General features: G+C 41.5%; 1 protein-coding gene across 1 annotated transcript; it reads left to right on the top strand.

The window, feature by feature from the left end:
- The first annotated feature begins 1,277 nt into the window (after positions 1–1,277).
- LOC139418192 (derlin-2-like) lies at positions 1,278–16,328 on the top strand. Its single transcript, XM_071167456.1, has 7 exons — positions 1,278–1,405; positions 6,861–6,926; positions 7,085–7,158; positions 7,384–7,477; positions 7,884–8,079; positions 8,469–8,559; positions 15,850–16,328. Exons 1-7 carry the CDS (start codon positions 1,313–1,315, stop codon positions 15,953–15,955), a joined length of 720 nt encoding a protein of 239 aa, XP_071023557.1. The 5' UTR covers positions 1,278–1,312; the 3' UTR covers positions 15,956–16,328.
- The last annotated feature ends 112 nt before the right edge of the window (positions 16,329–16,440 follow it).

Genomic DNA, 16,440 nt, shown 5'->3' with positions numbered 1-16,440 from the left:
GACTGATTGTTGTCCTATGGACAGAGTCTCCCACCTCAGCTGTAGATCTCTGCAGTTCATCCAGAGTGATCATGGGCCTCTTGGCTGCATCTCTGATCAGTCTTCTCCTTGTATGAGCTGAAAGTTTAGAGGGACGGCCAGGTCTTGGTAGATTTGCAGTGGTCTGATACTCCTTCCATTTCAATATTATCGCTTGCACAGTGCTCCTTGGGATGTTTAAAGCTTGGGAAATCTTTTTGTATCCAAATCCGGCTTTTAACTTCTTCACAACAGTATCTCGGACCTGCCTGGTGTGTTCCTTGTTCTTCATGATGCTCTCTGCGCTTTTAACGGACCTCTGAGACTATCACAGTGCAGGTGCATTTATACGGAGACTTGATTACACACAGGTGGATTGTATTTATCATCATTAGTCATTTAGGTCAACATTGGATCATTCAGAGATCCTCACTGAACTTCTGGAGAGAGTTTGCTGCACTGAAAGTAAAGAGGCTGAATAATTTTGCACGCCCAATTTTTCAGTTTTTGATTTGTTAAAAAAGTTTGAAATATCCAATAAATGTCATTCCACTTCATGATTGTGTCCCACTTGTTGTTGATTCTTCACAAGAAAATACAGTTTTATATCTTTATGTTTGAAGCCTGAAATGTGGCAAAAGGTCGCAAAGTTCAAGGGGGCCGAATACTTTCGCAAGGCACTGTATTTATTTAAACTATTTTTTGCTTTGTCATTATGGGGTATTGTGTGTAGATTGATGGGGGGGGGGGGGGGGGGGGGGTGATCCATCAATGTAAAGGTATGGAAACTAGAAGTGCCCAGAGAGACAGGGCAAAGCAGGAGAAAAAGGAGAGGAAAGAAAGATGGAGAGATGTTGGATAAGAACAAAGTAAAAGAGCCGCTCAGAGCTAAAACAGCAGAGAGAATGGTAGAAGTGAGGAAAAATAAGGAGAGGGTGAAAGCCCACCTTGTGGGTGTGGCGATGAAATATAACGAAAGGAAGCAGAGAAAGAAACAGAAAAGGTGTTGAAAAAGACAACAACGAACTTCTTCATGGATGAAAAATACATGAAAGAAAAGGCGGTCTCATGTATACAAAATCTCACTCCCCCTTCATCCTATTCGCTGTAGAGACATACGCGGACCAATCAAATATTGCCATCGTTTGTTCTACCATATGATTGACAGGTTTGTGGTTCGCTCAAACAAAATAAACAAACCAATGACAGATAACAGAAACTCACAGAAACTCCCCTTTATCACACCCTGTGATGACGTGTCAAGAAAGTGCCGGAAGCGTTCAGTTGTGCCAAAATGGCTTATCAGACTGTTCAACAGGAATATTTACAGATTCCTTTTGTGACTCGGGCATACACAACTGCCTGTGTCCTGACTACCGCTGCTGTGGTAAGATATTTTAATTTAATCTGAAACACGTTCTTGTTGGCAATGTAGATGGGGTAAGGGCTTGGCCGTGGATGTCAGTCTGCTAAGGTTAGCTGGTAGCTAACGCCGTCTCGTTGGCAAAACACTAGGAACCAAACGGGGAGGGACCTACCTGGATTTGTCCAATAGAAACTTTAGTTTTCGTTGCGAAATTAAACGTTTGATACCTGCGTGGACTAAAGATTACATCCCAACAGTGTACGTCAATTAGCTACTGTAGACAGCTGTGTTAGTGTCGCCAAATTAACGTTCTTGTTTGGAATGTAGTTAGGCTGTCACCGACCTTGATAGAATTGATCAAATTTGCAAGGGTCAGTAACTAGCGCAGGTCTCCAACCTTTTTCTAGCATGAATTATACTTTTAAAAAATGAAACACGTCTTGAGCTACTCATTTATTTTCTTTCAAAAGGCATATTGTTCTCTTCACTCCCCTGCAACTCTTCATGTCTTTAGTGTACAAGAGAAAGGAGTGCACTGTTTGTCAATATACCTGGTAAAATAATGGTTAATGAAACAACTATAATGGGGGCTCTATAAAATCTGTAATTGTTTTCCCCCATTCTGTTATATTTTCCCAAATTGTTATCTTAGTTTTATTTGATCTGTTTTTAGATTTGAGGGGTGCTTCACTCTCAAAATTAGAATTGTTCATAATGAAACAATGAGGGGGGTCGAATAAAATGAGCACATTTTCATTTGAGTGTAATTACTCTTTAATTGCACATCTTGTGTGCTTTCAAATGTGCCAGTCTAGTACGGCTTCTGCTCATTTCATGGCAAAGTTTGCAAATAATATATACAAATGATATACTTTCTCATCATAGACTAATGCCAGGTAAGCCTACTTTGCAGTTAACATTCAATTGAAGGTTTTTGTGAAAGTATTTCTGTCAACCCACCAGACTGTTATCCCGACCCGACAACTTGCTTCTAGTGATGAACATTCCGTGTCTTTTCTGTGAGGCGGATCATTTGGCTCTGTTCACATAAAGGAAACCTTAATTAGTTCAGTAAATCTTAGAAGTTATTTTTATTTAACTAGGAAAGTTGGTTAAGAACAAATTCTTATTTACAATGACAGCCTGCCCCGACCAATCCCGGACGACGCTGGGCCAATTGTGTGCCACCCTATGGGACTCCCAGTCACAGCCAGATGTGATACAGTCTGGATTCGAACCAGGGACTCTTGCACTGAGATGCACTGCCTAAGACCGCTGCACCACTTGGGAGCCCGATTGACCTAAAACCATGAACAAAAAAAAGTACATTCTAATTGAAAGCCTACAGTTGCCTACCATTGTCAGATTGTGAAATGTGAGTAAAAATACATTTGATGACCTGCAAAAAAAAGGACAATTTAACACACTGAAAAAGTGACTGGACCAGAATGAGGCTCTCCTCACTACAGTGCATTCGGGAACTATTAAGAACCTTAACTTTTTCCACATTTTGTTACGTTAGACTTATTCTAAAATGGGTTACATTTTTTTTTTTATTATTCTCATCAGTCTACACACAATACCCCATAATGACATAGCAAAAACAGGTAAGCATATTAAAAAAACAGAAATTGCATTTACATGGCCTCCCGAGTGGCACGGTGGTCTAAGGCACTGCATCGCAGTTTTAGCTGTGCCACTAGAGATTCTGGGTTCGAGGACCCATGGGGTGGCGCACAATTGGCCCAGCCTCGTCCGGGTTAGGGGAGGGTTTGGCCGGCAGGGTTGTCCTTGTCCCATCGTGCACTAGAGACTCCTGTGGCGGGTCGGGTGCAGTGCACGCTGACACGGTCACCAGGTGTATGGTGTTTCCTCCAACACATTGGTGCGGCTGGCTTCTGGGTTAAGCAGGCATTGTCAAGAAGCAGTGCGACTTATCTGGGTTGTTTCGGCGGATGCACGAGTCCGTACGGGAGTTGCAGCGATGGGACGAGACTAACTACCAATTGGATACCACGAAAATGGGTAAAAATATATATACACACACACACACAGTGAGGGGGAAAAAGTATTTGATCCCCTGCTGATTTTGTATGTTTGCCCACTGACAAAGAAATGATCAGTCTATAATTTTAATGGTAGGTTTATTTGAACAGTGAGAGAATAACAAAAGCATGTCAAAAATGTTATAAATTGATTTGCATTTTAATGAGGGAAATAAGTATTTGACCCCCTTCAAATAAACCTACCATTAAAATTATAGACGGATAAAATTATAGACGGATTTGTCAGTGGGCAAACGTACAAAATCAGCAGGGGATCAAATAGTTTTCCCTCATATATATATATATATATATATATATAACAGCCTTGAGTCTTGGGTATGACGTTACAAGCTTGGCACACTTGTATTTGGGGAGTTTCACCCACTCTTCTCTGCAGATCCTCTTAAGGTTGGAAGGGAAGCGTCGCTGCACAGCGGTTTTCAGGTCTCTCCAGAGATGTTCGATCGGGTTCAAGTCCGAGCTCTGGCTGGGCCAGTCAAGAACATTCAGAGACTGGTCCTGAAGGCACTCCTGCATTGTCTTGGCTGTGTGCTTATGGTTATTGTCCTGTTGGAAGATGAACCGTCGCTCCAGTCTGAGGTCCTGAGCGCTCTGGAGCAGGTTTTCATCAAGGATCTCTGTACTTTGTTCCGTTCATCTTTTCCTTGATCCTGACTAGTCTCCCAGTTCCTGCCGCTGAAAAACATCCCCACAGCATGACGCAGCCACCACCATGCTTCACTGTAGGGATAGTGCCAGGTTTCCTCCAGACGTGACGCTTGGTATTCAGGCCACTGAGTTCAATCTTGGCTTAATCCGTTTCATTCATTCTCCTGGTCTGAGAGTCCTCCAAGAGGGCTGTCGTGCCTTTTTACAGAGGAGTGGCTTCCGTCGGGCCACTCTACCATAAAGGCCTGATTTGGTGGAGTGCTGCAGAGAAGATTGTCCTTCTGGAAGATTCTCCCATCTCCACAGAGGAATTCTGGAGCTCTTTCAGAGTGACCATTGGGTTCTTGGTCACCTCCCTGACCAGGGCCCTTCTCCCCCGATTGCTCAGTTTGGCCGTGCGGCCAACTCTAGGACGAGTCTTGGTGGTTCCAAACTTCTTCCATTTCAGAACGATGGAGGCCACTGTGTTCTTGGGGACCTTCAATGCTGCAGACATTTTTTGGTCCCCTTTCCCAGATCTGTGCCTCGACACAATCCTGTCTGAACTCTACGGGCAATTCCTTCAACCTCATGGCTTAGTTTTTGCTCTGAGATGTACTGTCAACTGTGGGACCTTTTTGTATAGACAGGTGAGTGCCTTTCCAAATCATGTCCAATCAATTCAATTTACCACAGGTGGACTCCAATCAGGTTTTAAAAACCTCTCAAGGATCAATGGAAATGAGATACACCTGAGCTCAATTTCAATTTGTCTTTATGGGGTATTGTGTTGAGGATTTTTAATTTAATTCATTTTAGAATAAGGCTTGTAACATGACTGTGGGGAAGGGTTCTGAATATTTCTGAATGCACTGAACGTCCATTATCTTTTCTACATACTTTTATAGCTGGTTTTAAGTTAACACTGAAAGCGTTTTTCCATCTCCAATGCCTTAACATAATTTTTAAAAAATTGTTACATTTTTTGGCCCGCCCAACGATTTCAGTGGCATAAAAATCCCTGTTATTGCCTACCTTTTACCTAACTACCATTTTGTACGCCAGATATGTCTTAATTGTGCGTTACATGAAAGGTCTATACACTGCACTGGGGTCGAAGCGCCATCATGGTTAGATTAAGACACTGTGGAGCCGGCGCAAGATATGGGTTTGAAAACGTTTAATTGAACAACAATTAAGACAATTGATTGGCTTACACTGTCATTCCAAAATGGCTGCGGTGTCTACTGCTAGCTGGCATGAGGATGAGAAGGGCATTTTTCCAGATAAACTAGCAGTATTTCAATCTTCTCAAATTATCAGTTTGGATAAAGGTCAAATTTGGAGTACCGAGGCATATCCCATTGCTGCATCGAGGTACGTTTTCCGCCTCCTCCATGGCGTATTAATTTAACCCTGATGGCGTTCCGACCCTAGTGCAGCTCAGTAGCGGAAGGGTAGCCCCGAGCTGACAAGGTACAAATCTGTCGTTCTGCCCCTGAACAGACAGTTAACCCACTGTTCCTAGGCCGTCATTGAAAATAAGAATTTGTTCTTAACTGACTTGCCTGGTTAAATAAAGGTCAAATAAAAATACATTTAAAAAAGTAAACAAACGTAACGAGTTGGAATTTCCTGGCTATTGTAAGTGCGAAGTATGCAAATCATATCATTCTACCGGGTAGGCATAGGCTATTTTGTAGTTAGCATTTAATTGAAGGTTTTTGGGAAAGCCTTTCCATCTCTACCAGAAGGTTATCATAAGCATCATCGCGAACAGCTACACGAAGTGTAGACATACAGTACGCGCGTACCACACACACAGACAAGGGCATTCTCGTGCCGAAAATACGAATCACTGATGCATATCAAATCAACTTTTATTTGTCACAAGCCGAATTCAACATGAATTCATGTTACCGTGAATACCGTGAAATGCTTACTACATGCCCTTAAACAATGACACTTTGTTCTTGTCTTATGATTAATTTGGGCAAGTTAATGCATTTTTTAATAAGTTCAATACGTGTAATTGATTTCCTACTAAATTCAATAGCAATTAAACATATATATATTGTTGAATTCCGTTTTAATGTTTGGATTCCGTGATTCTGTCCGCGTTCTCTGCAACAGATTCTATAGGGCCCTACTATACAAAACGCCACCATAGATTTTTCAACTACCTTGTTCTTGGCAATTGACTTTCTTTATTCACGATTCCTCGAAAAAAGTGTCTTGAAATGTCAGTGTGCAGGTGGGTCTACAAAAATCTGAAAACTCAAGAGATATTAAATCCATGTTTTGAGAGATGCCTCTTGAATGTGTGTAGATATTTGTTTTGGACACACTGTGTGGTGCGCTGTCATCTACTGGCAGCTAAAATGACGAGGGAACTCCTCACTCTGAAACTTGGATTTAATATCTTTGAGTTTTTGTAGAGCCACCTACAACTTGAGATTTTTCTAAGATACTTTCTTAGTTCTAGATTCAGTAAAACATTTATCGGCGACTACGGGTTAGCAGAAAAATCTATGGCAGTTTTTGTATAGGGCTTTCAGGAAACATGGCTATCACATCAGGTGTACAAACTGGTAGCTACTTTTGACCTTAGTTAACCTCAGCATGCTAACCATAAAGTTGCAGTTTATTAACTGCTATGAAAAGGAATGTCAATAATTCCAAGATTGGTGGTTCATGGTTGACTTTACTTTGAATTTTCAGACAAGGTGTATAATCAGACCAGGTGAACTACTGATTGATGTTTTCTTTGCTCCCACCCTCAGCAATTAGAACTCATCACACCTTTCCAACTATACTTCAATCCTGATTTGATACTAAGGAATTATCAGGTGAGTACATGCAATCATCTGCTGTTTAGCTACTGTATCATGTATGATTATTTTTGTTTAGAGTTTTTAATTTGAGGCCTTTTGTGTAAATGTAGCAGTTATTTATTTTTTTAACTATGAGATGCAAGGTTGACTGATTTCTCTGTTCTGTCTTGTAGGTATGGAGACTCATAACCAACTTTTTATTTTTCGGTCCAGTTGGCTTCAACTTCCTTTTCAATATGATTTTTTTGTATCCTTTTTCCGCTGCACATGTCTTGCTCTGAGTTTACTTGTGAAATTGATGTTTGCATATTTTTTTTCTTCCCCTTTGATTGGAAGCACTATGCTACTCATAAAATGCTTGTCTTGAACAAGACTAGCCATGTTTCATCAATTTGTAATCATGATGCATCTGTCTAATTATAGGTTGTGTTTGCTTTGCACTTGCCAGATTTCCTTAACTGTTGGCTTCCAGGTACCGATACTGTCGTATGCTGGAGGAGGGCTCTTTCAGGGGCCGCACCGCTGACTTTGTCTTTATGTTCCTCTTTGGTGGCCTTTTGATGACTGTATCCTTGTTCTGTTACTGTCATGGTCTTAGTTGATACTGCAGGAGTCAAGACATGTTCAATACCACATAGACTTCATTTATTTGTCACATTCTTAGCAAGCTTCTGATTGAGCTCTTACTTGGGCCTACTGTTGTACAATGCTGCATGTGTGTACATTAAATATCTACAGGTGCCCTTATGAGAAGCTCTTGAGAAACAGTCACACACCTTGCCCGCTGATTTCTTTTCAGCTGTGTTTAGGCTAGTTGTCATAATTATCATTAACTGGTTGGCTGCAGTTAATAGCAACAACCTAAGTAAAGAGAAAATCAACTAAAATAATTCTGACTTTATGGACTGCAAAACACCCACTGTATGCCAATTCAATCCACCAATAACTTTTTTTTTCTCAGTAAGCACATAGATATTTGGCACCTTTGTGAGTCTGGTGTTCTTGGGCCAAGCCTTCACCATCATGCTGGTGTACGTGTGGAGCAGGCGCAACCCCAATGTTCGCATGAACTTCTTTGGTCTGCTGAACTTTCAGGCGCCCTTTCTCCCGTGGGTGCTCATGGGGTTCTCTCTGCTGCTGGGGAACTCCATCATTGTGGATTTACTAGGTACCAGTCACCCTAACCACCATGAATAATTTCTGTAATACATCAATGTTATTAATGGCTTTAAGATCCAAAAGGGCATTGCCTTATTGACCATTGAGGAGTGGGACCGGTACGATACCAGTATTGCGATACTCGTAAGTATCGTGGCAAGGAAAAAAAACACAGTGGATTTCACTCCTTCAGGAAAACAGCCCTAATGTTGTCATCCAGAGTCACATTTATTTATTTCCCAAGCTATAGCACACAATATTTTACATACAGCAGTTTTTTAAAGCACCAAAGAGTTTGATTTGCTTTGTCTTTTCATTTTTGCCATGGAAAGAATATTGCGATACTGATGTAGTCACATCCCTAGTGAATTAACTGGTCAATGTACTCCCTTCCCTAAGGTATTGCTGTGGGTCATGTCTACTTCTTTCTTGAGGATGTATTCCCAAACCAGCCAGGTGGTGGCAGATGGCTCAAGACTCCTTTTTTTCTGTAAGTTTGGCCATTTATAAGTCTGATATGGTTCTAGTACAGTCCAGGAATGAATGTATTATTGTCTTACGTTTGAAACTGCAGTGTTTAGGCCATGAGTCTGCTGAGAGATGGTGATGTTGCTGGAGAGACAGGGGGCATGTTAGAGTAGTTATTCTTATATGGATATTGCCAACATTAACAATGCTTCTACACCTGCATTGCTTGCTGTTTGGGGTTTTAGGCTGGGTTTCTGTACAGCACTTTGAGATATCAGCTGATGTGCGAAGGGCTATATAAATACATTTGATTTGATGATAACCAATGTTTTGGCATGGTCTTAAGGTAAGCTGTCCTTGGAAAAGGCCATAAAAATTGGTATGATGATTCTAGAAAAGGAAAGGCACATCAATAGCTAAAAGTAGAAATATACCATTCATTTATCAGATCAGCAATAGCGATGGGGGAAAAAAATTGATAGGTACATGTCGCAATATTATTTGGATGATTATTTTGGACGATTGGACGATGAAGTATTGATACTTTCACTCCAAGTATTGATTTGTAATAAATCTTATTTTTAAATAGTGAGCCAACATGTTTTCAGCCCTTTTTATTTCCATGACTGATCAAAACTAATTTCTCATGCTCTCTCTGCAGCAGACATGGTGAGCAAAATGTTTGGAATTTCAAAACACAACAAAATCACAGTATAGAATCGTGATACAAATTGTATTGGCACCTAAGTATCGTGATAATATCGTGAGGTCCATGGCAATTCCCAGCCCTAATGAGCAACATACAGTGCATTTGGAAAGTATTCAGACCCCTTGACGTTTTCCACATTTTATGTTACAGCCTTATTCTGAAATTGATTTAAATTGTTTTACTTCCTCATCAATCTACACACAATACCCTAAAATGACAAAGCAAAAACAGGTTTTTAGAAACTGAAATATCACATTTACGTAAGTATTCAGACCCTTTACGCAGTACTTTGTTGAAGCGTCTTTGACAGTGATTACAGCTTTGAGTCTCTTTGGGTATGACACTACAAGCTTGGCACACCTGTATTTGTGGAGTGTCTCCCATTCTTCTCTGCAGATCTTCTCAAGCTCTCTCAGGTTGGATGTGGAGCGACTCTGCACAGCTATTTTCGGGTCTCTCCAGAGATGTTCGATCGGGTTCAAGTCCGGGCTCTGGCTGGGCCACTCAATGACATTCAGACTTCTCCCGAAGCCACTTCTGCTTGTCCTGTTGGAAGGTGAACCTTCATCCCATTCTGAGAACCTGCCTCAGAGTGCTCAGGACTTCAAGGCTTTTACTGTAATTTGCTCTGTCCTGACTGCTTCACCGTAGGGATGGTGCCAGATTTCCTCCAGACGTGACGCTTGGCTTCATCAGACCAGAGAATCTTGTTTCTCATGGTCTGAGAGTCCTTTAGGTGCCATTTGGCAAACTCCAAATGGGATGTCATATGCCTTTTACTTAGGAGTGTCTTCTGTCATTCCACTTTACCATAAAGGCCTGATTGGTGGAGTGCTGCAGAGATGATTGTCCTTCTGGGAGCTTCTCTGATATCCACAGAGGAACTCTGGAACTCTGTCAGAGTGACCATTGGGTTCTTGGTCACCTTCCTGACCAGGGCCTTTCTCCACCGATTGCTCAGTTTGGCCGGGCGGCCAACTCTAGGACGAGTCTTGGTGGTTCCAAACGTCTTCCATTTCAGAATGATGGAGGCCACTGTGTTCTTGGGGACCTTCAATGCTGCAGACATTTTTTGGTACCCTTTCCCAGATCTGTGCCTCGACACAATCCTGTCTGAGCTCTACGGACTAGTCCTTCGACCTCGTGGCTTGGTTTTTGCTCTGAGATGCACTGTCAACTGTGGGATCTTTTTGTATAGACAGGTGAGTGCCTTTCCAAATCATGTCCAATCAATTGAATTTACCACAGGTGGACTCCAAGTTGTAAACATCTCAAGGATGATCATTGGAAACGGGATGCACCTCGGCTCAATTTCGAATCTCATAGCAAAGGGTCTGAATACTTATGCAACTTATGTGACTTGTTAAGCAACATTTTACCCCTGTTTAGGCTTGCCATAAGGGTTGAATATGTATTGAATCAAGACATTTCAGCTGTTTATTTTGGATAAATTAGCAAACATGTCTAAACTTCATAATTGTGGTATTTTGTGTAAAATTATGTATTTAATACATTTTAGAATAAGAAACTTTTTTTTGTGTGGAAAAAGTCAAGGGAGACCACTTGATTTTTGTCCACATTTTGTCACAGCCTGAATTTAAAATGGATGAAATTGAGATTGTGGCATTATGTTTTTAGAAATGTTTACAAATTAATAAAAAATGAAAAGCTGAAATGTCTTGACTCAAGTATTCAACCCTTTTGTTATGGCAAGACTAAATACAGTTGTATGAAACAGTTTGGGCACCCCTGACAATTTCCATGATTTCCATTTATAAATAGATGGGTGTTTGGATCAGCAATTTCATTTTGATCTATCAAATAACTGATGGACACAGTAATATTTCAGTAGTGAAATTAGGTTTATTGGATTAACAGAAAGTGCAATATGCATCAAAACAAAATTAGACATAAATTGGGCACCCCAATAGAAAAATCACATATTTAGTAGAGCCTCCTTTTGCTAAAATAACAGCCTCTAGACGCTTCCCATAGCCTCTAATGAGTGTCTGGATTCTGGATGAAGGTATTTTGGACAATTCCTCCTTACAAAACATCTCCAGTTGAGTTCGGTTTGATGGTTGCCGAGCATGGACAGCCCGCTTCAAATCATCCCACAGATTCTCAATGACATTCAGATCTGGGGACTGGCATGGCCATTCCAGAACCTTGTACTTGTTCCTCTGCATAAATGACCGGGTAGATATTTGAGCAGTGTTTTGGGTCGTTGTCTTGTTGAAATGTCCAGCCCCGGCGTAACTTCAACTTTGTGACTGATTCTTCAACATTATTCCCAAGAATCTGCTGATATTGAGTGGAATCCATGCGACCCTCAACTTTAACAAGATTCCCAGTACTGGCACTGGCCACAGCCCCACAGCATGATGGAACCACCACCAAATTTTACAAGTGTTTTTCTTGGAATGCTGTGTTCTTTTGCCACCATGCATAACGTCCTTTGTTATGACCAAATAACTCAATCTTTGTTTCATCAGTCCACAGCACCTTATTACAAAATGAAGCTGGCTTGTCCAAATGTGCGTTTGCAGAAAAGGCTTCTTCCGCATCCCTCTCCCATACAGCTTCTCCTTGTGCAAAGTGCGCTGAATTGTTGAACGATGCACAGTGACACCATCTGCAGCAAGATGATGTTGTCGGTCTTTGGAGGTGGTCTGTGGGCTGTTTGACCGTTCTCACCATCCTTCGCCTTTGCCTCCGATATTTTACTTGGCCTGCCACTTCTGGCCTTAACAAGAACTGTGCCTGTGGTCTTCCATTTCCTCACAGTGGACACTGACAGCTTAAATCTCTGCGATAGCTTTTTGTAGCCTTCCTCTAAACTATAATGTTGGACTATTTGTTTTCAGGTCATTTGAGAGTTCGTTTTGAGGCCCCCATGTTGCCACCCTTCAGAGGAGAGTCAAAGAGAACAACTTGCAATTGGCTGCCTTAAATACCTTTTCTCGTGATTGGATGCACTTGTCTATGAAGTTCAAGGCTTAATGAGCTCACCAAACCAATTATGTGCTCCAATTAATCAGTGCTAAGTAGTTACAGGTATTCAAATCAACAGAATGACAAGGGTGCCCACATTTTTGCATAGCCTATTTTTCACATCTGATTTTAATTTCATACAACTTAATATTGCTACACTAAAAATCTTTGTCTGGACAATACCCCAGTACTCTGCTTTTATTAGAAAATGAATGGCATGCCACTGGTCATTTTCTGTGACGACAGAGTAAATTATTATGCAGCCTCGGGTGCCCAAACTTTTTCATACGACTAAGTTTAGGAGTGAAAATGTGCTTAAGTCACAAGTTGCATGGACTCACCGTGTGCAATAATGGTGTTTAACATGATTTGTAAATGAGTACCCCATCTCTGTACCCAACACATCAAATAAAATGGTATTTGTCACATGTTCCGAATAGAACGGGTGTAGACCTTACTGTGAAATGCTTACTTACAAGCCCTTAACCAACAATGCAGTTCAAGAAAGAGTTAAGAAAAGATTTCCTAAATAAAGTAACACAATAACGAGGCTATATACAGGGGGTACTGGTACCGAATCAATGTGAGGGGGTACAGGTTAGTCAAGTTATTTTGTACATTATAGGTAGGAGTAAAGTGACTATGCATAGATGATAACCAGCGACTAGCAGCTGTGTAAAATCAAAGTGTATGTAAATAGTCCGGGTGGCCATTAGATTAATTGTTCAGCAGTCATATGGCTTGGGGGTAGAAGCTGTTGAGGAGCCTTTTGGTCCTAGACTTGGCACTCTGGTACCACTTGCCATGCGATAGCATAGAGAACTGCCTATGACTTGGGAAACTGGTGTCTTTGACAACTTTTGGTCCTTCCTCTGACACTGCATAGTATATAGGTCCTGGATTAGAGGTCGACCGATTATGATTTTTCAACGCCGATACCGAATAATTGGAGAACCAAAAAAGCAATTTGGTTTAAATAATGCAAAAACAAAGTGTAGGAGAAGAAAGTAGAAGTGCAATATGTGCCATGTAAGAAAGCTAACGTTTCAGTTCCTTGTTCAGAACATATGAAAGCTGGTGGTTCCTTTTTAACATGAGACTTCAATATTCCAAGGTAAGAAGTTTTAGGTTGTAGTTATTATAGGACTATTTCTCTCTATACTGTTTATTTCATATACCTTTGACTATTGGATGTTCTTATAGGCACTTTAGTATTGCCAGTGTAACAGTATAGATTCCGTCCCTCTCCTCGGTCCTACCTGGGCTCGAACCAGGAACACATCAACAACAGCCTACCTCGAAGCAGCGTTACCCATGCAGAGCAAGGGGAACAACTACTCCAAGTCTCAGAGCGAGTGACGTTTGAAACGCTATTAGTGCGCACCCCGCTAACTAGCTAGCCATTTCACATTGGTTACACGAGCCTAATCTCGGGAGTAGATAGGCTTTAAGTCAAAAACAGCTACTAGCAAACGCACGAAAGTGCTGTTTGAATGAATGCTTACGAGCCTGCTGGTGCCTACCATCGCTCAGTCAGACTGCTCTATCAAATCATATTATGTTATAATTAAGACTAACACACAGCTTTAGGTCATTAATATGGTAGGATCCGGAAACTATCATCTCGAAAACAAAACGTTTATTCTTACAGTGAAATACGGAACCGTTCCATATTTTATCTAACAGGTGGCATCCATAAGTCTAAATATTCCTGTTACATTGCACAACCTTCAATGTTATGTCATAATTACGTAAAATTCTGGCAAATTAGGCGTCCCAAACTGTTGCATGTACACTGACTCTGCGTGAAATGAACGCAAGAGAACTGACACATTTTCACCTGGTTAATATTGCCTGCTAACCTGGATTTATTTTAGCTAAATATGCTATGCAGGTTTAAAAATATATACTACTGTGTGTTGATTTTAAGAAAGGCAATGATGTTTATGGTTAGGTACACATTGGAGCAACGATACGCACCACATCGATTATATGCAACGCAGGACACGCTAGATTAACTAGTAATATCATCAACCATGTGTAGTTAACTAGTGATTATGATTGTTTTTTACAAGATACGTTTAATGCTAGCTAGCAACTTACCTTGGCTTAGTGCATTCGCCTCGTCTCCTCGTGGAGTGCAATGTAATCAGGTGGTTAGAGCATTGGACTAGTTAACTGTAAGGTTGCAAGATTGAATCCCCCGAGCTGACAAGGCAGTTAACCCACCGTTCCTAGGCCGTCATTGAAAATAAGAATGTGTTCTTAACTGATTTGCCTAGTTAAAGATTAAATAAACGTGTTTAAAATTTAAATAAAATCTGTGTCCAAAAATACAGTTGAAATCGGCCCTGATTAATCAGTCGACCTCTATCCTGGATAGTAGGAATCTTGGCCCCAGTGATGTACTGGGCTGTACGCACTACCCTCTGTAGCGCCTTACGGTCAGATGCCGAGCAGTTGCCATACCAGGCGGTGCTGCAACCATGCTCTTGATGGTGCTGCTAGGTGTAGAACCTTTTGAGGTTCTGGGGACCCATGCCAAATCTCCTGAGGGTGGAAAAGGTGTTGTCGTGCCCTCTTCACAACTGTCTTGGTGTGTTTGGACCATGATAGTTTGGTGATGTGGACACCAAGGAACTGAACTCTCAACCCGCTCCACTACAGTTCTGACGATGTTAATGGGGGCCTGTTTGGCCCACCTTTTCCTGTAGTCCACGATCAGTTCCCTTTGTCTTGCTCACATTGAGGGAGGGGTTGTTGTCCCGGCACCACACTGCCAGGTCTCTGACGACCTCCCTGTAGGCTGTCTCAATTTGTTGGTGATCAGGCCTACCACTGTTGTCGTCAGCAAACTTAATGATGGTGTTGGAGTCGTGCTTGGCCACGCAGTCGTGGGTGAACAAGGAGTACAGGAGGGGACTAAGCACACACCCCTGAGGGGGCCCCAGTGTTGAGGATCAGCGTTAGCAGATGTGTTGTTGCCTACCCTTACCACCTGGGGGCGGCCCGTCCGGAGTCCAGGATCCAGTTGCAGAGGGAGGTGTTTAGTCCCAGGATCCTTAGCTTAGTGATGAGCTTTGAGGATACTATGTTGTTCAACGTTGAGCTGTAGTCAATGAACAGCATTTTCTCACATAGGTGTTCCTTTTGTCCAGGTGGGAAAGGGCAGTGTGGAGTGTTTACTCACATCGGCTACGGAGAGCGTGATCACACAAACCAACTCTCTTTCCACCCATGCATTTCCAGGGTCGTTGCGCCATCACCTCGGCTGTTTTACACCTAGGCCTATATCATTAGGATCAAGAATTTAAAAGGTAGCATAAATAGCTTATAATATACCTTTCTCTCGCTTAGAGAAGTGCTTCCGTAAATTTTTATAACTTTCTCCCAGTGGCAAAAAATAATAATCCAAGTACCACCACCCATGCTGTTTACAATTTAAGCCATTGTTATGTCACTTTGTTATGCAATAAAATTTGGAAAAAGTCCAGGGGTGTGAATACTTTCTGAAGGTACTGTATTATTAAAAGTATCTTAAGCATATTGTACCTCGTTTTGGTTTGTGTGTATATATAACCTGTCTCTGTTATTTTGTCTCTACCACAGTAAGATGCTGTTTGACACTCCAGAAGAAGATGCCAACTACAACCCCCTTCCCGAGGAGCGTCCAGGGGGGTTTGCATGGGGAGAGGGACAGCGCCTGGGGGGTTAACCTAGCCCCCCACCACAGGATCACTTTATTATGGACATTCCCTTAGCGAGACAGAGGGACAAACTTGGTCTTTTTTTCTTGACTTATTTCTCTAGTTCTGAATGGAGAACGCCAGTATCCAACCAGAGCTTTTCTGAGATTGGTGTGTGGCTTACATCTCCCTCAAACTATTCTATAAGCCAGACTGTCACTTTAAGACCACATGAGGACGTAACAACAGCAAGGGACTTTTGATGGGGAACCTTTGGCTGTGTTGATGTTTGGCTTTATCTCTGGGAGAATATTGTCAATATGGGAAACGGAGGCAAAAATCTGAATTAATTCAGATCTGGAGTTTTTTTTAAATTTTACTTCAATAAATATATATAATTAACGTGTGGCATATATCGCTGGATATATTTTCTTTGTCAGTTTTTGTAAGGCGTTCCATATTTGATTTATTTCATTAATGTGATTTCAGTCCCAAAAGAGTGCTTGGATGCACT

Source organism: Oncorhynchus clarkii, chromosome 10, assembly GCF_045791955.1.
Source record: "Oncorhynchus clarkii lewisi isolate Uvic-CL-2024 chromosome 10, UVic_Ocla_1.0, whole genome shotgun sequence".
NCBI lineage: Eukaryota > Metazoa > Chordata > Actinopteri > Salmoniformes > Salmonidae > Oncorhynchus > Oncorhynchus clarkii.
This window is presented reverse-complemented; position numbering and strand designations above follow the sequence as displayed.